The sequence below is a fragment of the Drosophila eugracilis genome, unplaced genomic scaffold (assembly GCF_018153835.1).
Source record: "Drosophila eugracilis isolate 14026-0451.02 unplaced genomic scaffold, ASM1815383v1 contig_1765, whole genome shotgun sequence".
Lineage (NCBI taxonomy): Eukaryota > Metazoa > Arthropoda > Insecta > Diptera > Drosophilidae > Drosophila > Drosophila eugracilis.
In genome coordinates, this window is record NW_024572605.1 from 5,867,079 (window position 1) to 5,885,021 (window position 17,943).

General features: G+C 39.7%; 1 protein-coding gene across 1 annotated transcript in view; it reads right to left on the reverse strand.

Annotated features, from left to right (window-relative positions):
- LOC108104792 (matrix metalloproteinase-2) overlaps nucleotides 1-17,943 on the reverse strand; it is a 75,402-nt gene that overhangs the window by 55,971 nt on the left and 1,488 nt on the right. Inside the window, exons 2-3 of the mRNA XM_017211055.2 lie at nucleotides 3,343-3,444; nucleotides 3,018-3,223 (exon numbers count right to left, since the gene is read on the reverse strand). Of these exons, the coding sequence (XP_017066544.1) occupies nucleotides 3,018-3,223; nucleotides 3,343-3,444 (308 nt within the window). The remainder of the gene's footprint in view (nucleotides 1-3,017; nucleotides 3,224-3,342; nucleotides 3,445-17,943) is intronic.

A 17,943-nucleotide genomic window follows, 5' to 3' on the forward strand; every position in this document is an offset into this window, starting at 1 on the left:
TTCTGGTCCAAGGATCCGGTCCTTTTCTTTTGTGGGCGTGCGAGTGGCCGTCATAAAATTACTTTTTATCATTGTAACATGGACAACAAGATGGCGCTTTTGGGATGGTCCTTGTCTCCTCGATATTTTGCCGAGCGGAGCATAGTTTTTATGACGTTTGCCACAAGGCATCCGTCCACGTCTTCTCTTTATACCAGCAGCAGAAGCAGTCCCAGCTAAAAGGTTGGCCCACGTGCTCGTCCCCTTTTTTTTATTTTCCATTTTTCTCTCAGTGCGTCGTATTAATGGCTCGCATGCACGCTAATAAGCATAAACGCAGACGCAAGAATGTGCGTGTTAAGGGCTCTGTGCGTTCTGCTCCTTTGACTTCATTGTGCACTTTATTAATGTTATTAAAAATCTAACAAATGCCCAGCAAGTGCGCAATGCACATTCGCTGCGGTTTATTAATGCCACAAAAAGGGGCAATTAATGGCCAGCCCTTGACCACATTGTTGCTGCTAATAGAGAGAAAGCTGGGAAACAGGCGAAAAGTGGCCAAAATGAAACACCCTCAATTAGGAAAAAATTCTCCGCCACTCCGGCAAACTTTCGTCCCTTTGCAAAACTTCAAGAATTTTTCAAACAATTTTCCCAGCCTTTCTAAAACAAAAAATGGAATGAAGACCACTTAAAGCTAGAACAAAAGGTAACTGGGAAAAGCAACAGGTGCGAAGACCAGTTTTCCTTTTATTGACACTTTTCCCAGCTTGGACAATTGTTTGCCGATGCATTAAGAGAGAAATTGAAAATGAAAAATGAAAAATGGAAGCTTAAACAGAGTGAATGAAGAAAAAAGAGAATTTTTGCTCCATTCAATTGCCAATTGACAAGTTGACTTTGGGAGCCAAGCCCGACTGCATAACTGACTTAATTAAGACAGATTTAAGTTAGAGGAAAAGTGAGTAAACACTTCACAATGGTCAAAGCGTGAAAGCTTCATTTGCAGCCAAGTAAATGCCACATTACGACTATTTCCATTGCCAAACAACGAATCTCCCCCTATTCTCCTGCAGGACAATTGCCAATTTAGTTTAAACATTTGCCCAAAGTGCAAGTTTTTGGTCACTTCCGCTGTAGCTGAAGCTGCTACTGTCAGTTGATTTGTAGATGCACTGATACCCAAATAAAAAATCTGTATTATGATAGCTTTTGGTATTGCTAATGTCAAGAAGTATTATGACTAAACTAATGGTCTTTACATATTACTTTCCATTCTGAGTTTTTAATCAGAATTTGTTTTTGTATTTCTTTGAATTGATATTAAAGTTACTTTCTTAGTTAGTTTTTTCTAAGTGCATGCAACAGCAATTCCAACAGTTAATATCTGAAGGAATTCTGAGATGGCGACAACTTTGTGGCAGGATGTTGTCATTGTGTGTTCTCGCGAAAATGCGGTGAAAACAAAATGAGTACAAAACTGCTAAGAACGACTTCCGTCCCACAATTTCCATGCTGAGCGGAAATGGAAAAACACTTGCTAACACACACACACAAATACACTCATACAAGCAGCCAAACACACAAGGCCACCCAGCTTTCATTCCGTCTCCTCATTTTCGCTTTGTGCTGCAATTAAGGAGAACACATGCAGCTAGGCCAAAAGCGGGTCAATACATATTGATATCCAGATCGCCTGAGGCGGGTCAACTTCATCGGTATATGTATATTTCATGTAAACTCAATTTGATGCGAACAACCACCGCTGTGATCCGGGTAACCGGGGGATCCTGGAAGCTGCGTAATGCTTTAATTTAGTCGCAATATTGTCCTGCCGTTTCTGCCCCTTTTGGTCGCTTGCCACTTAATGGCCAATTAAGGGTAGACGACACAAGAAATAATTAAATAGCTATCGCTGCATGAACCCCAATGAACCGAATGGAGGGAAACCAGCACCAGCAGCAGCAGCAGCGGCAGCAACAGTAGCAGCTTAAAGTGCCACCATGGCGTATGTGCAATGTGGCGATGAGCTTTCAACTTTTCAAGCTCAGCCCGAAAGTATGCAACGCGCTGGCGAAAGACCAACTCCTCGAAGCTATGCAAATTTAATTGGAAAATTTCCTAATGAGATAGACTCCTCTACAGCTACCAACTACTGCTATCCCTCGTTTAATATTTCAAGCGCAATTATGCAGCTGCGCATTAAAAATCAAACACAACACTAAAAGTGACAGCTGCAATCAGAGCGCCTTCGTTTCGGCTCATCATAAAATTCAATTTGGCGCAAAGTGTTTAATGAAAGGCAACCACCCCAACCTTTTTAAGTTTTTCCTACGCAGCGGGTCATCTTGCCCAACAACCGGGAACAACAAAACAACAGAAGCCAACTAAGGTTCTGGTACTGAATTGTTTTACATAAAAATAAAAACAAACTCTCTGGCATCAAATTATGCAATACCATTCTGGGGGCGAGTGCAATGGCCGTAATAAAAATTAACAAGCTACGCAACGTTTGAGTTTTGAATTAATTGACAGCGCGTATGCACAGGACAACGGGGGTACAAAAAAAAAACAGAGAGGCGGAATCAGGATTGTCAGAAACAGGAGAACTCTCCACTACTGCCTTACAGCTCCTTGTAAAATTATAAATTCGCATCTAAATGAACGTTGCAAAATTAATGAACTGCATGCAGTTTAATTGAAATGAACATCCGCAGGAGGGAATGGAAAGCCAGTCGATGGGGGGTTGCCCAGGGTGATGCATAATGATGGTATGCCAAGGAGCATTGAAACTGCATAAAAGTCGTCGAAATTAGCAGGGCAACGGTAAGGTTAAGGAACTGATTTCGTTAGGGTGAAATTCAAGAGATAATTCCGAAAACACTTTAATCTGAATTTCAAAATTCCTTAACACATTTCTAAAATGTTTTACTGTAAGCATGAAATATCCGTTTTTCTATATGAAAGCTATAATTGTTAATCCTAGCATGGAACAGACCTGTTCCTTGGCATGCTATGCTTAAAATGATGCGACTTACCTCCATGTTAGAGCCGTTTTTGACCACTTGGGTCCCTGTAGAACGTAACGCCGCACCCGTGCTCTAAAGCCCATGCTGCCATGATCCAGATTATCTGGTGAGAAACTGTAAGCGGAATTCTTGTCGCCCACGCCGCATCGAGGTTGCTGTATTAGCCGGGCCGTTGCCGAGTCGATTTGGCCCGTAACTGGAATGTTGCCAAAAGTCTGCAGACGGTAATGTTAGTTGTGAAATTGTGCATAATAGATGCGATGCAATGGAGTGGGATGGCATGGCATAGATGGCATGGCATGGTATGGTATGGCATGAAGGGAATGGCTCTTACCTGGAGACTCCGGATTGCATCTATCAGCTGCTTCTCGGTGCGCAGAGCACCCGTTTCCAGGTCCGACTTGGGCAGATAATCAAACTGCATGAGGTAATTGTACTGCAAGGAGAGATGGATAGATACATTAGGGAAGTGTGCCAAAGGAACGGGTATCTCAACAATGGCCCTGTCTGCCATATGGCCAGTTCGGTGAGCCAAACTATTTGTCGTTTTGCAAATGATGCTGCCTGCCAGCATCAACGAAAAAAAAAAAATATATAAAAAAAACAAACCCATCCCATCCCATTCGAAAAAAAAAAAAAAAAATGAAACAGGACCAAAACTTTTTGCATAAAGTTAATGATAAAAGCAACGCCAGATAGGATGGCGGGCGGCAACAAGAACAGCAACAACAATACAGAAACAGCAACAAAAACTTTAACATTAATAACCCAAAAAGTATGCCACAGAAAAAAGTGCAAGGAAACGTTGATGGAGAAGTGCTCGAAGGAAGAAAGCTTGGCAGGGATGTAAGCCATTTCCATATCTCCTGGCCGAAATCATAAAGCTGCCTTCTAGGCTGCCATCTGCCAGGTTCTTAAAGATTCTGAAGGCATTTTAGGATATTTTACACATAAGTCTATGGAGTTCATTAAACTTATATATCTTCGATCTTTAGATTTTTAGATTTAGCTTGGCATTTGATAAATTTATCTTAAACTTTCTATTTATTTATTATTTTGTAGTATGATCTTCGCATTTTTCCAGGCCAAGCACGCTTTGAAGTTTATCTTTGGGATTACATTATTTCGACTTATATGCATTCCCCCTATCCAATGTCAGTATTCCCTAGGGAATTCCATACAGACCCAAAGTATTTACATACATATCATATAAGAGCTATGTATGTATGTACTGGGTCATAACTGTAAAGTGCGAAAACAGAAAAACAAATAGAACCCCAACTCGAATATCGACTCCTCGATTCAGTGGCCATATGTGTGTGTTGCCTCTGGATTTACATATTTTTACATCGCGTGCGCGCATATTTATTAACTAAAGTACACAGACACACATACACATGCCCACACACACACACACACATTGGCACGCAGAGCAAACTTGACACATACACCAGCAAATTACGTGACCTGCAAATTAAATTTTCTCTTTCATTTTCCCCAACATATGAGAAAATTGTCACACTCGCACCACGTTCAACCCCCCCTCTCGCACCGAACTTTTTCGATTTTTGCCTTACTTGTTATTGTGAGTCGCTTAAAAAGTGTGCACCAATAAAAAAAAAAGAAAGAGAATAGAGAATACAAACTTTTGAATGGCCAAACGATTTGCAAATTTCATGAAAAGAATCGTTAGCCAAAAGTTGCGGCTAGATTGGTAGTGGGTATTGGGTATTTGGTATTGGTATTCTTACAAAGGCAACGTGATGTGTGGCGATTAGTTGGGATTTATTTCAAATGATGAATGGCCCATCTACATCGTGTTTAGGTGCTGAAAAATAGCCAATGTGCGATGCATACAAATGCACAAATTAGGTTTGATTTTGTATTTGGGCCTGGGTGGGCTTTAAAGAAATTATTTGCTGAACTTATGGCAAAAGGAAAGTTGTTTGTTTTACTACTTTCATTTGGTTCTACACTTTTTAGAACTCCCTTACGCTTTTAATTGTTTCCTCTCAAAGGCGTATAAAAACAAACAGAGCTTGATTGCCAAGTGAATCCACAGATTTGTTTCCACTTTTGTGACTTTTTCCTCCTGAATGCGACATTTAAAAGGCCACAAAATGAAACACTAAAGTAACCACATGTTGTAGTTTTAACCGAAGGAAACTTTCCTGGCTGAAATAACAGAAGAATGGCCCAAAGCAGCATTTCGTATGCTTCTGCCATTTTATTTATTATTTTTTTTACGTAACTCCCGCAGCGTTGCAAGTGCATCAGGTCCGCAATAAAGGACGCCGAAGGACGAGCACAAGCAATGGAAATAAACCCAACATTGGTTCTTCCATGGGAGAGGGCTGGGCAGGTGCAGCATAAACCAGATGCTGACCCCAGGTTAGCACAGATTCCAACCAAATGTGCGTCACTACAACAAAAAAAAAAGTTGGCTTAGACCCTCCTTTGGTTGGTTTGGTTTGTCACGTTGCTCGGAACGCGTCAGCACAGCTCAGCCATATACTGGCCCCATACGTAACGCCAAGTAACGTAAGAAAGCCCACACTAGCAAATTGAAATTCACATAACGATCCCCCACAGCTAGGAGAGCTCTCTGTCTCTCCGCCACTGTCTTTGTCACCCCCCTCTCTCTGGCGAACCCCCTCTCTTTTTCTCAGCTACACGAAAACAATATCAATTAATATATGTATGTTGAAATGCAAAGACAAAATCCAAGTACAAGTTAAACTCTATAAGACGGGCTTTGCTTTTAATAGTAGTCTGGATTTTTTTTGAAAATTTCTACTTAATTTTAAAACTTTTATTTTGGAAAGTATAAACATACTTCAACAATAATTTTGTTTAAAATTATACATTTTCATAGCACAATAAACCAAGTTCTCTTTAGGCAATCCCGCCTGTACACTCTGTGGGTGGGGATAAGAATAATGTGGCACAGAGCGGAAGCCGAATGTCTGGCCAGCGGAGACAACGGCAGACGCCTCAAGTTTCTTAATGAATGGAAGACATGTCCATCGAGAAGGAGCTGGGGCTGGATAATGGAGGGAATTATTGGTGAAGCCAGAGTTTCCTTTCCGAATGAACGCAACTAGTCAATTTGGCTAATCGAAGGCTTTCTGCGGACTGTAAACAGTACTTAGGAAAGGTGTGCCAAATGGCAGAGAACCGAACATTTTACGACGACAATAAACTATAATTCGTAGTTATGAATGGATGGCTGGATGGATGGGTATGTGAATGAATTGCTCAAGTCGTCGAGCGACGGAAATGCTCACATTTGACCCCCCACCAGGGCTTTTAAACAACCGTTGAGCTACCGCACACCCCTCCCCGTCTCGTATCAATCATTTATGCATTGGCCTTTTGCGTTTTTAATGGGAAATTTGTGGCCCAGGCTACGTGTTTGAAAATCGGATGGGAGAGCGGTAGTAGTGGGAGGTGGGAGGAGGTTATACGTACGTGGCCAAGCCATGATTCTGACTAATAGAAAAGCGCCAGTCGAGTGGAAAACCCGGCGAGGGAAAAGAGGTGAGCATCGTATCAAAACAATAACAGTAAAACATTGCTACGTGAGTATTTGTCGTGTAAACAAAATCATGTTATCAAAATATAATAACGAAAAGCAATATCGAAAAAACAATTGAGAAAAGTGCGAATGGTAAGAGGGGTAGGGGTTCTCTCTCTCTATATATATATGGCTTTTCCCCACTGCCATCCAATAATTGTGGGGCTTAATTTAGTTAAGTTGGCGTGTCGCAAGGAAAACTTCTCGCCAACGCCTGCTGCTGCTGGTGAAAGTGTGAAAGTAAATTGAACGATGAACGAGAGGCGATATGTTTATTATTTTATTGGATTATAATTATACGAGAGAGCGGGTCAAACAGAAATAAAAATAAAGGGCTTATTCGGGGCGTCTAATTCAATTAACTTCGAGAGGAGAGCTTGCTTTATTGATAGAGGGAAAGGGGAGAGCATATTAATTAGATTACTTGTTGTAAATTTTCAATTAGAAAGCTATAACAAATCTATAGAGACTTCTACAATATATCTAGATCTAGATTTGAAAATCCTTGAATCTTATACTCCATTCTGGGGCACTGAAAGCCGCAAAAACAAATCATAATAATAACTCTGTGCTCCACATGCGACAGCGGCTAATAAAAACCACCTACAAATGTCGCCGGATCGGCAGGCAAACAAACCTATAAAAATGACAGGCAACTGCAACAAACGAGCGCATCCATCTAAGCCATTTGTACTTCGCTTTCCCCTCGAAACATATGCATTTTCTGTGCCTGCCAAGAAGGACACAGCCTTAGATTCTGCCACAAATTCTGTGAAATGGAATGGCAGAAAAAGAAAGACAAAAAAGAAGTAGAAGGAAACTGGAGATGGAGAAACCACAAAGACCATGAAATCGAGGCCAAATTGCCAGGATACGGACCTAAATGTGTCGACAGAACAACAGGTCCTTGCCACAAACAAATTTACTGCAAGTGAGTGTGTGAAATGGATCCTAAATCAATCACGTTAATGGCCTTATTGGGTTCATCTATTGCCAATGAAATCAAATCAAGAATTCAAACTGAAGTTTTATACGATAAACGTTAACCTTTTTAAGCAATATTTGATTTCCATTTTGAGTAACTTATAAACTCTTTGCACTTCCACATTCTTTTGGGTTGACCTGCTCCATTTCGAGAAACACACGTTCCCACTTTTAGGGAGCCCAGCCCAGAACATTTCCATGCATTTCCTGTTGCTGTCTCATAAAAGTCTTGGATACAGACACACACGTCTTTTGAAACATGTGCGCGAGTCATACGCCATCATCCTCCTCCCCAGCCCCATGCCAATCCCACACCATCCCGATCCAAGCCCACTGCAGCTCCTTGGCAATTTATAGACTGCGAATTTTAATAAAAAGGATGTGCCAGCTAGCGGCTCGAGTGATGACCACGCCCACCATTGAGAACATTTAATAAAAACGACACACACACACACACCAACCCACCCACACACTCTTCTTCCTTGGCGGGGCCGGACAAAGTGAAGAGATGGTTAATTGAAATCAACATTGATTAATGTGGGATAAGAAAAGCAACGAAGCCAATGGAAAGAGCAGAGAGATAGGGTTGGATACTATATTATTGAAAGTTGCTTTGTTGGCTCCATCGTCACCAGTGCATAGGAAGAAAAGGGGTGGTTAAGGGTTAGATCTTTCTATCCAATCCTAATTTTATTTCATTTATTTTGTAAGACACTGATGGTGAGGCCTTCCGATTTTCATAAAACATGTCTTTGTTTTTCCTTCGAAACTTCTAATTTAATAATTATTTTTCTCACTGTGTAGTCCATCAAATGATCCGACCGCAAAGCTGCAAACACGCAACGTTCAATGCGCCTGGCGAATGGCTCGTGGTCCGTCTTTCAACCTGCCACAAGTTGAGTTGGCGCTGGTGTTTGTGTTTGTGCTTGCACTTTAATTAGACCACAGGACGTAAATTGCAATATCCCCGCCCACGGCCCACTGGCAGCCCCATCTGGGGCTATAGAGTTTATGGGAAAGTGATGAGATACTCGTATACTGGTATATACTCGGCACTTGCCAGCCGCCGCCAGGTTCTCGAGGCTCGAGCGTTTACTTTGTCGCCGTGCCCGAGCAACAAGTCATCAAAGGCGCCCATTTACTATCCACCAACACTAACCTCAATCATTTCGTTCCCAATCACTCCATACCCGCCCCCAATCACCTCCAGACAATAGGTTTCAATCCCCTGAAGAGAAGAGACGGGCTAAAGGCGTAAATAGCAACAAAAAATAAAGATGGGAAAAATGGAAATGGAAATGGCAAAGAGTCTGGGACTGGACTCCAAGGCGAACTGCATACTCTTGATTAACTACGCTTTGTGTCCGAGAGCAATTTGCAATAAACAAATAAATCATTATTTATATCAACGCACTCTGCTGGCGCTCTGTTCCGCTCAAAAACAAAGCATCCAAGTTTGCGTTCAATGACTTGGCATGACAGTTAAATAAACAGAAATCGATGTGTGGACGATGGACATGCCATGCAGCGCCTTGAGATCCGAGATCTCTGGAATAGCTGCAGCATATGGCTAGCCAATTATGTATACAAAGTTGTAGACAAAGTCTATAACTAGCTTGGCTAAAAGGTTTTAACTTGTGACATTAAGACCATTTGCAGACGGAACATTATGGCAACTCGATATGGTCGATGATATATTGTCGGAATCCTCCGTCTCCCTCGGTTTAGAGTCAGCTTTCTACTTCCAGGGGATAGTGCATAAATTCGTTTAATAATTCAATTGAGGGGAGCCGTATTTCCACCAACTTTATTCCCTTGGTCAGTGGCTTGGCTACTAAAGCTAAGACCACATTTGTAAGTTGGAGTAGAAGGGTAATGAAAAATGTTTACTCAAATACCGACAATTAATCGTAAGAAATGTTAGGAAATTTATATGTAAATTTTATACTTTAATTATAATAAAAATTAATTATATTAATATTGCAATAAAAATCGGAAAAATATGAATATAATTTATGTTATGAAGATATTTAACTGACAAATTACTCAAATGCCGACAAATCATAAGAAATGTTAGAAAATTTAGATGTAAATGAAATATTTTAGTCATAATAAAAATAAATTACATTAAAGATGTTTAACTGCTCTTCTAAACTTAAAGTAGTGAAAACATAAATGCCTCCCCTTTAGCTTAATGATATGCAATACTTTTCCCCTTTTCAATCGTTCAATCTTAGCATTTTTTCCCCTTTCGCGAAATCCAATCCGTTCGGAATAAAATTTCCATGTCTGCAATCCCAAATCCATTTGAAAATATTTTACATAGTCTAAGACAAGATATTATCTTCTGCAAAGCTACTGCTGGTTTGGCGCCAGTTTTGTTATGTTAGTTAGTCTTACTAGACTTATGTATGTAAATAAGGCAAGAAACCTGCTGCAAGCTGCTATTATTTTGACTAGCCTAGCCTGGATTACCATCGTCAGCATCTCGCTGCATATGTACATAAATTTTGTGGCAATGCTGAAAACCAGTTTTTTTGGTCATAACACCGACGACTACCGTTTGATGAAATTAGCTGAGGAGTCGTCAAAAATGCCGCTGATGAGTGTGGCAAAATTAGGTGGCTAAGCGGAAAAATAAAACCCCCGAACGGCTAAATGAGTTGGTCAATATTTGTGCACTTCAGACCCCAGATGAGACAGGAATGAGAAAGAGCTTCGAGGGAATGTCGCTGACTCAGAGAGCCGGGCTTAAACGATTGCTGGCAAACAGGTAAGCAGACAAAAAACACTGTCAAAAAAACCTGAGGGTTGAGATGACTCAAAAAAGTGAAATTTTTAAATGCTCATCATTACAGATTTCTTAAAGATTTTATCTTAGTAATTATTTTTGACTCATTAATTATGGAATTATTAACATTAATTATTAGTTATTTCTTTCTGTGTACTCAAATCTCTGACACATGCGATGCAACACCTACATATCTTGTTGTTCCTTTCGTACCTTCTTTGGCTTTGAAGTTGCAGCCGAGTTTTCAAGCTGTAACCGCAGCTGGATGCTGAAGCTATAGCCTCAGATCGGGCAACATGCCGCATAATTGATGGCACATTCAGCGCTTAAAAGGAAACCTGCTCGCTGCACAAATGTCGCCCAAAAAAGGCGTTGTCATTGCCATTGTTGCTTGTTGGCTGTTTGCTGGATGTCAGTAGTGGTTGGATATTTCTCCGGAAAAGGACAGGCCAAGCAGCTGCAGCATCATGTGCATCATTAAAATCAAGTCAAGGAATCAAGACTGTGCCGTTCTGCGTTCTGCCTTCTGCCAAAATGTCAAAGATTTTTCATTCCGTTTGGGTTCTTTTTTTTTTTTTGGGTGCCTGCCCCACGCTGGGACTTAACAACTCCCGTTAGCTCGCGTGCTCTTCGGCATTTCAATGGTTTAACTCTCCCCCCAAAAATCAAGCCAAGCCAAAATAAATAAATCGAAAATAAATTGTTTTTATATGCTCCCGATTGTTGATGTTCCTTTTTTTTGTTGTTATTTCTGTTGCTGCAATCAAAAGCTCGCGTTGGGGCACAAAAATGTGATAATTATTACGAACACAAATCCAAAAAAAAAAAAAGAATTAAGAAAAAAGGAAGGGAAATGAACAGACGGCAGCAATGAATCTGGGTCAATCCAATTGTTTTATATTTTGTTTATATTTTTCTTTTGCGCAGCTCTTCTCTCTCATGGAGCTCTTAGAACTCCACCAAACGAATTTCTGGCTTGGCTCATATGTACATACATCGCGTACCTATATATATTTATTTATGCACTTCCACCTTTTGCCATCGCCAAGCTCTTGGATTTATTGCGCTTTTATTCTTCCTGCCATTATAGACCGTTGGAAACAAATCTGCATACGGTTTTTAGAGTGTGAATGCATGTGTTTTCTGCTAATGGCTGGACGTCCGGATCGCTCTATCCATCTCCTTTCACCACATCCCCCCGTATATATCTTTCAATCCTTCTTCTTCTTCTTTGCAAGTGAAATGCAAAGCAGATATAGCTGAAAACTCTCAACACACAATAACAATAACCATTCTGCAATTCCGATAATGCATTATTCGGTTTCGCAGCACTTACTTCAGCGTTATGCACGAATGCTAAAAACATAAATATATACTCCTATCTGTATGTCAGTTGAACCAATCAATGATTGTCCTACTTTAGCTAGATTTGTGTTTTGGTGGGAGTTACACATACGGACTTGACACTGTACCAAAATATTTGGTTAGCAAACGTAGTAAAGATATTTTTCCTTGAGTAAGTATCTAAGATATAGAGGTAAGATTTTGTAGTATCGTAAATATAAGATACGATACGATAAGTTCAAGTATTCTCTTACATTTACACTTTCTTGATTACAAGAAATGATCAATAAAATGATTCGCAAACATTTCCTGTCTATTAGATGAAAATCTACCAGAATTTTGTAAATTTTTTTTGCCCTTTTTGTGTGCATGAATCATGGAAATTGCTAAACCAAAATTGGTGACAGTTCAGTGAAAATGCATATACGTATGTTGCTAAAAGTTTTTAGAAGCGTGGAGATTCACTGTCCGTACGGATGTCCGCACTGGAGTCCGCGTCCTCAACCGCAGCTGTATCCGCGTTGGCGTTCCATCGGCTAATGTGCATGCAGATTGAGTTTGAGCGCTGGCTGGCAGGCAGACTGTCAGAAAATTGTGTATGCACAACAAATGTCTCATATTTTTGGGTACGCAGCCATAATGATGCATAAAATGCAGCAAACAACGGGAAAAAAGTGAGCGGAAAGCGAAAAAAAAATCAACATAAATACATCAATCATACGCTGCGTGGGTCGGCCAGACGATAACACTTCAATCCCCCATTCTCTATATCTCTGTATATTTTACTCATCCCCTTCCAAATGACATTAAAAATCAATCAATGGCACATAAAATTAATGAATAACACAACAACAACAATGGAAATCGGTCGACTTCTGTTGATGCTTCTGCTTGCAGGCTTATCGCCCAGCTGAGTGTTCTTCCTTTTCGATGCAACTTTTTGTGTGTGTTATCAGTACATTAATTAAGCATTTAATTCGAACGTATAAATAATGAAAAACGCTTCCTACTTACTCTCCTTTGTATACGTATATTAGCTGAAACGAGCACGTTTTCATTTCGATGCCGCGTAATTGTAAGGTAGATGGGATTGCTGAGTTGGAAATATTTAAAAACTCGACTTTCCTCTTTTTTCTTTGATTTTTAGTACAGCTTAAAAATTGAGGTATAATAAGGAAGCCACTATAGAATATTAAGTAGGATATTAATTCGGAATATTTCATAAAATATTTTTAGTTTAATATAGGATGTGGAAAACATTTACAGAATATTGAAAAGGTAAGGATAGTCTTTATCATCGTAAAAATTTCATTTCAGTATCTTAATATTTAACACTTTTTGAACAGTCAATTTAAACTTCAAAACAGGATATCCTGATTTCGGTAAAATCCCTACAAAAGCTCCATTTCCCCCTTTTTCTGTATATATTTTTTAGTGCATAAACTTCTGTTTGGTATTAGCGGAGTTACGTTTTTGTATTCCGCTCTTTTGCCAATGCAAATTGGGCGTTATTTGTTCTTGTGCTCGGCTCGAAAATTTTTCCGCTCCTTGCATTTCAATGCGTGTTGAGTTGCAGTACACAAACACACACACACACACAAACGCACACAAACACGTATCGGATGTAGTTTATTTTAGCCTTTTTTTTTTACTTCTGGGCAACCAGCAAGCAAAGCCAAAAAGGCAGCTGGGTTTTTTCTATAGGTCCCTACGTGACACAATTAAAAAAATAAATAGAAAGCAAGCCCGCAGTGACTGCATCTCCACCCACCACCAAGCATTATGTATTGAAAGCGAAATTTAATAAAAAGCTTTTTTAGCCAGGTAAATGCATGAGCATGTTGCATGACTGGCCAGCAGGGGGCGACACAGTCCTTTTACTTCACACAGGATTAAATTTGTTCTCGGTTAAAAGTCAGTAGTGGAAAATTGGAATTTTTTCATGGAAAATTACTCTAATTAAAACTAGGAATTTCACATAAATAGTTGAATGGAATGTTTTTATGGGTAAAGAGATGAAAGAGCTTGACATTTATTAAAATTTTGTAAATTTATCTTAAGTTAAATTAATTTGAAGTTTTCTTAACTGCTTCTTTATCTTTAATTAATTTATTCATCAACCAAAAAGAAACGAAATAAGTCTCTGATAATACTGCTTTGCATTTTGAAGGTCTATATCACGTATTATATTTTTTATTTATTTTTTTTTGGTTTTTGTTTTGATAAACTGTGAATCACGTTCTTTAACTTAAATATATATATCAACAGTATTATTATTATCTTCATTGTTTATACATATCTATAAATCTGTTAGTCATTGACTTAATATGGTTTCAGGGTTTTCCTAGTCTCGAATCATTTCAGTTAGCTGATCAAGTAGCTGACCGCGTCTTATTAACGCATTTTACAAGTGTCAAGCGGCATTTGTCAGTGGGTCGCATTCGTTCATTGACAAATTAGCTTACAAGAATGTTAATTTATTCGTAAGAAACGGGCATCGGTGTCGTGTCAACGTTTCCAGCGGAAATATCAGTTATTGTTAATGATAATAACGTAAGTGAACTGCTCAATTTATTAAAATCTCCCAAGCCTTTGGAATAACACTGAATCAGCAGCTTTGAATTGACTTAATGTGCCTGGAGATCGTCGTCGGCTAATTAATAGCGGCAAATTTAATCTGTTCCAAGTTGGTTTCTGACTCGATTTACTCCCTCGCTGTTCCTGTTGTTTTTTTTTTCATACTGATTATCGCTCATATGGAGTTGGCATTAAAAAATTATACGATCCAATCTGACTGCTACTATACGAGTATATACTTATGACTGTTACCGCTTGGCGCATTCAACTGGCGCTCCAAAGAATTGTCATAAGCCTATTAAGTGGCTGATTGTTTTTGTCAGAAACTTGGGGTTGCCCTTCCCAGTCTTGAGTGTGCCATAAAAGTGATTCCACCGATCAGAGAGGGTTGCATTTCAAACTTGGAACTGGCTCTCCTACCAGGAAGCCATAAAACAATCAACGAAAATGCCCAGAATGACTTCCATCAGCTGCAAACTGCGTTAATTGCATTCCGAAAATTGAGGAATTTGATGAATATTAAGGAATTTTGGTGCGACGTCTCACAAGGGATCAATTTAAAATGAGTAATAAAACATATAACTGCATTGTGTAAATTGCCTTAAATGGCGTCATAAATAAGATCTGTGCATTGCTGCAGGGATTCAGAAGAATAAGTATTTCCCATTCCCTACAGGAAATATTACAAATTTCAAGCTCAACTTATCAAGAGCATTTCCAAAGGAAATGGGTTTTTTAAACTTTAAATAAGTAAGTAGTAATCTGTAAAAAAAAATCTGATGACATATAAAATGTCCGAAAATAGAATTTGTTAAAGACAATATATAGTATATTATCTCAGCTGCCAGTATTTGGAAACATTCAGGAAAAGTGTTTGGATTTGTAGAGAGATATTTTCAAGAGATATTTCTTCGAATTCGACATGAATCATGCATATGCCGTGATCATTTTCATTTCCCATAAAGAACAGGAAACACCTGTTCTTGTCGCTGACCAAATTTCTTTGTGCTTTCTTTCTTCTGTGCTGAATTCATTAGAAAACTACCCCTTGAGTGGCAGAAAGACCTCGGCCACAAATAGCAATTACAAATACAAACACGAAAGTTGAAAGTCCCTAAAGTCTGCGGATGACAACGCTTCCTTCTGCTATTTCCCATAGTTGTACCAATTAGAATTTTGCGAAAACTTGCAACAGTTTGTTAGGGCTCTAGCTCTCTCTTTCTAACTGCCTTCCATTTTGTCACTGTCCCTGTCTTTGTCCCGGTCTCAGTGTCAGTGGCAGTGGAAACATATATACGTATATATCTCGACTGGCCCTTCTCCTTCAGACAGATATATTCACATCTATATATACGCTAGTGCGTGGCGACATGCAAATGTGTGTGGTTGTGCGCGTGCAGATAAGTTAACTTCACTTCACTTTCTATGTGTGTTTGTATATTTTCCGGACTACTTCCGCTGGGGCATGCAACCGCAGTGCAGTCCAGTGCCGTGACCCTGCCACCCGCCATCCCTACTCTGTCCTTTCTCCTATCAAAAAGTTCCACCCCCTTAAGCCCCCTAAGAATAAAACCATTACACTGAAACAAAACAAAATATTTCTTAATTTCGAGTTTTATTTTAATCGAAAAAAGTATAGCCTACTTTTTGGCACTCAACGCATGAGTTTTAAGAAACAACAATTTCCAGGATTTCACTCCGATAAACAACCAATTCTTTTCTACTTTTTCTCTCCGTGTAAAGAATCTTGCTCTCCGTCTTGGCTCCATTTTCATCATTTATTTGATTACACGCCACTCATAAGCGTGAGTGCGTGAGTGTATGCGAACAATCCGATGAGTGTGCGTGAGTGTGTGTGTAAGAGTGCGTTTTTTGAACCGACTTCATGGCATCGCCTAGCTGGCGACACTCAGTCGAACTCAACCCAACAAAACTCAACTCAACTCGTCGACATCCCAACTCGGTTCGCCTCAGTTTCTCAGTTCTTTTCTTTTCAGTTCCGCTCATATCACAGCTATATATAGTGCTCCATATATGCATTTGCCATATACCTATATCTATATCTATATGGCATATGTTCGCCACGCTCATCCGACGGCCAGCTGAAGAGCAGCGACATCCATCGCATTCGATATATCCTTACTAAATAAACAATATGCGGGCTCTGTGACGACCTCGACCTAAACACCCTTTCAGGGATTTAATGCACTTTCTATTAAATAACTAACGGGATATCTCTGTCTAGCCTCTTATAATAAATATTTTTTATAATTTTTGTATTATTTCCAAATATTAGAATGCATATTGATTTTACAATTAATAGAGCCAATCATAACCATGAGTAAAATGGGATGTCAGGTCACCATATTAAGTGATTATAATCAAATAATTTTAAATCAAATTTAAATTTAAATATTAAATATATCTGTCAAAACAGCTTTGTTTATTCTTCATTAAAACATCATGAAGTTCGAAGGAATTCCCTATAATCTTCAATGCCTTGAAGCTGTGGAACAGGGCTTATCTGCGTCCTACTTCGCTCAATCTTTCATATTTTCTCCGAACGTTTCCGACCCTTCAATTACGGCTTTCGCACTTTAATAAACGCCAAGATTCGGGCCAGCCACATGAGCAAAACCGACTGAATGGCTGCCTGAATCGACCATTCAGCTGGGCGGAGTACATAAATAGTTCATCCTGGCCGCCTCGCATGTCTGGCGCTGCTGAGTCAGTGGCACGGGTTCAATGTCCTGACGCGCCTTTAAGAATGCCACGGCGACTCCTTGGCACACAAACAACAAAAAGGAAAACAAAAACAAAAGGCAGTGTAATAATGTGTAAATTGCTCATATTTTGTTATTCTGATTAAAAAGGCGCCCGTGCTCATTAACAGCAAGAGCAATCCGCAAGCAAATGTCCTAGTGGCGATGACTTCACATAGGCGGTGTAGCAAGGGGTTACGCAGACCCACAAATGCATTAAGATCCATGAGATGCATGGCCCCGAAACAATAAGCATGCATTGTGCACTGCAAGCTGCAGTGGCCAAGCCCGAGACTACTGGGGGCCCCCATCTTGCGGCGTCTGGATGCACGTAAGTACAGTGCGTAACGAATGGTTAAAACTGTCCTCTTTTAGGCTTTGTTCCTTCTTGAACTACCCTTCCTTTTCCTTAATGAACTCTGTAATTCTTGACCACTCCGCTTACTTTCTAATCATCTTTCTTACCATCTTATTTTATTTCTATTATAACTTTTAAGTCATAAATATATTTCAGATTATAAAATTATCTATTACAGCTATGACTCGTGCTGTCTATGCATATGTAGACCATTTTGGGATTTTGGGGTCATAGGCATGAGCAGCCACAGCAGCATCTGCATCGAGGAGTTGTGGAGAGGGGTATTATAGGCCTTCAGATCCGCCTTATCTCGATGCAAGACCCCGCCCCTCGACTTAATGTCTGCTCCCGTATACGAAGATACTGGTTGGGTATCTGAGACTGCAGTGGCCACTGTAATGAGTCTGCTTCTTTTGAATGCTGATTTAATTCTCAGATGTTTACCTCTGACCCTTTTTGCTCTTTTTCTTTACCTTATTTGTGATATAAATGTTACATTTTTCGCTTCCATATTTATAAGGCTCAATTATTTATGTCACAGT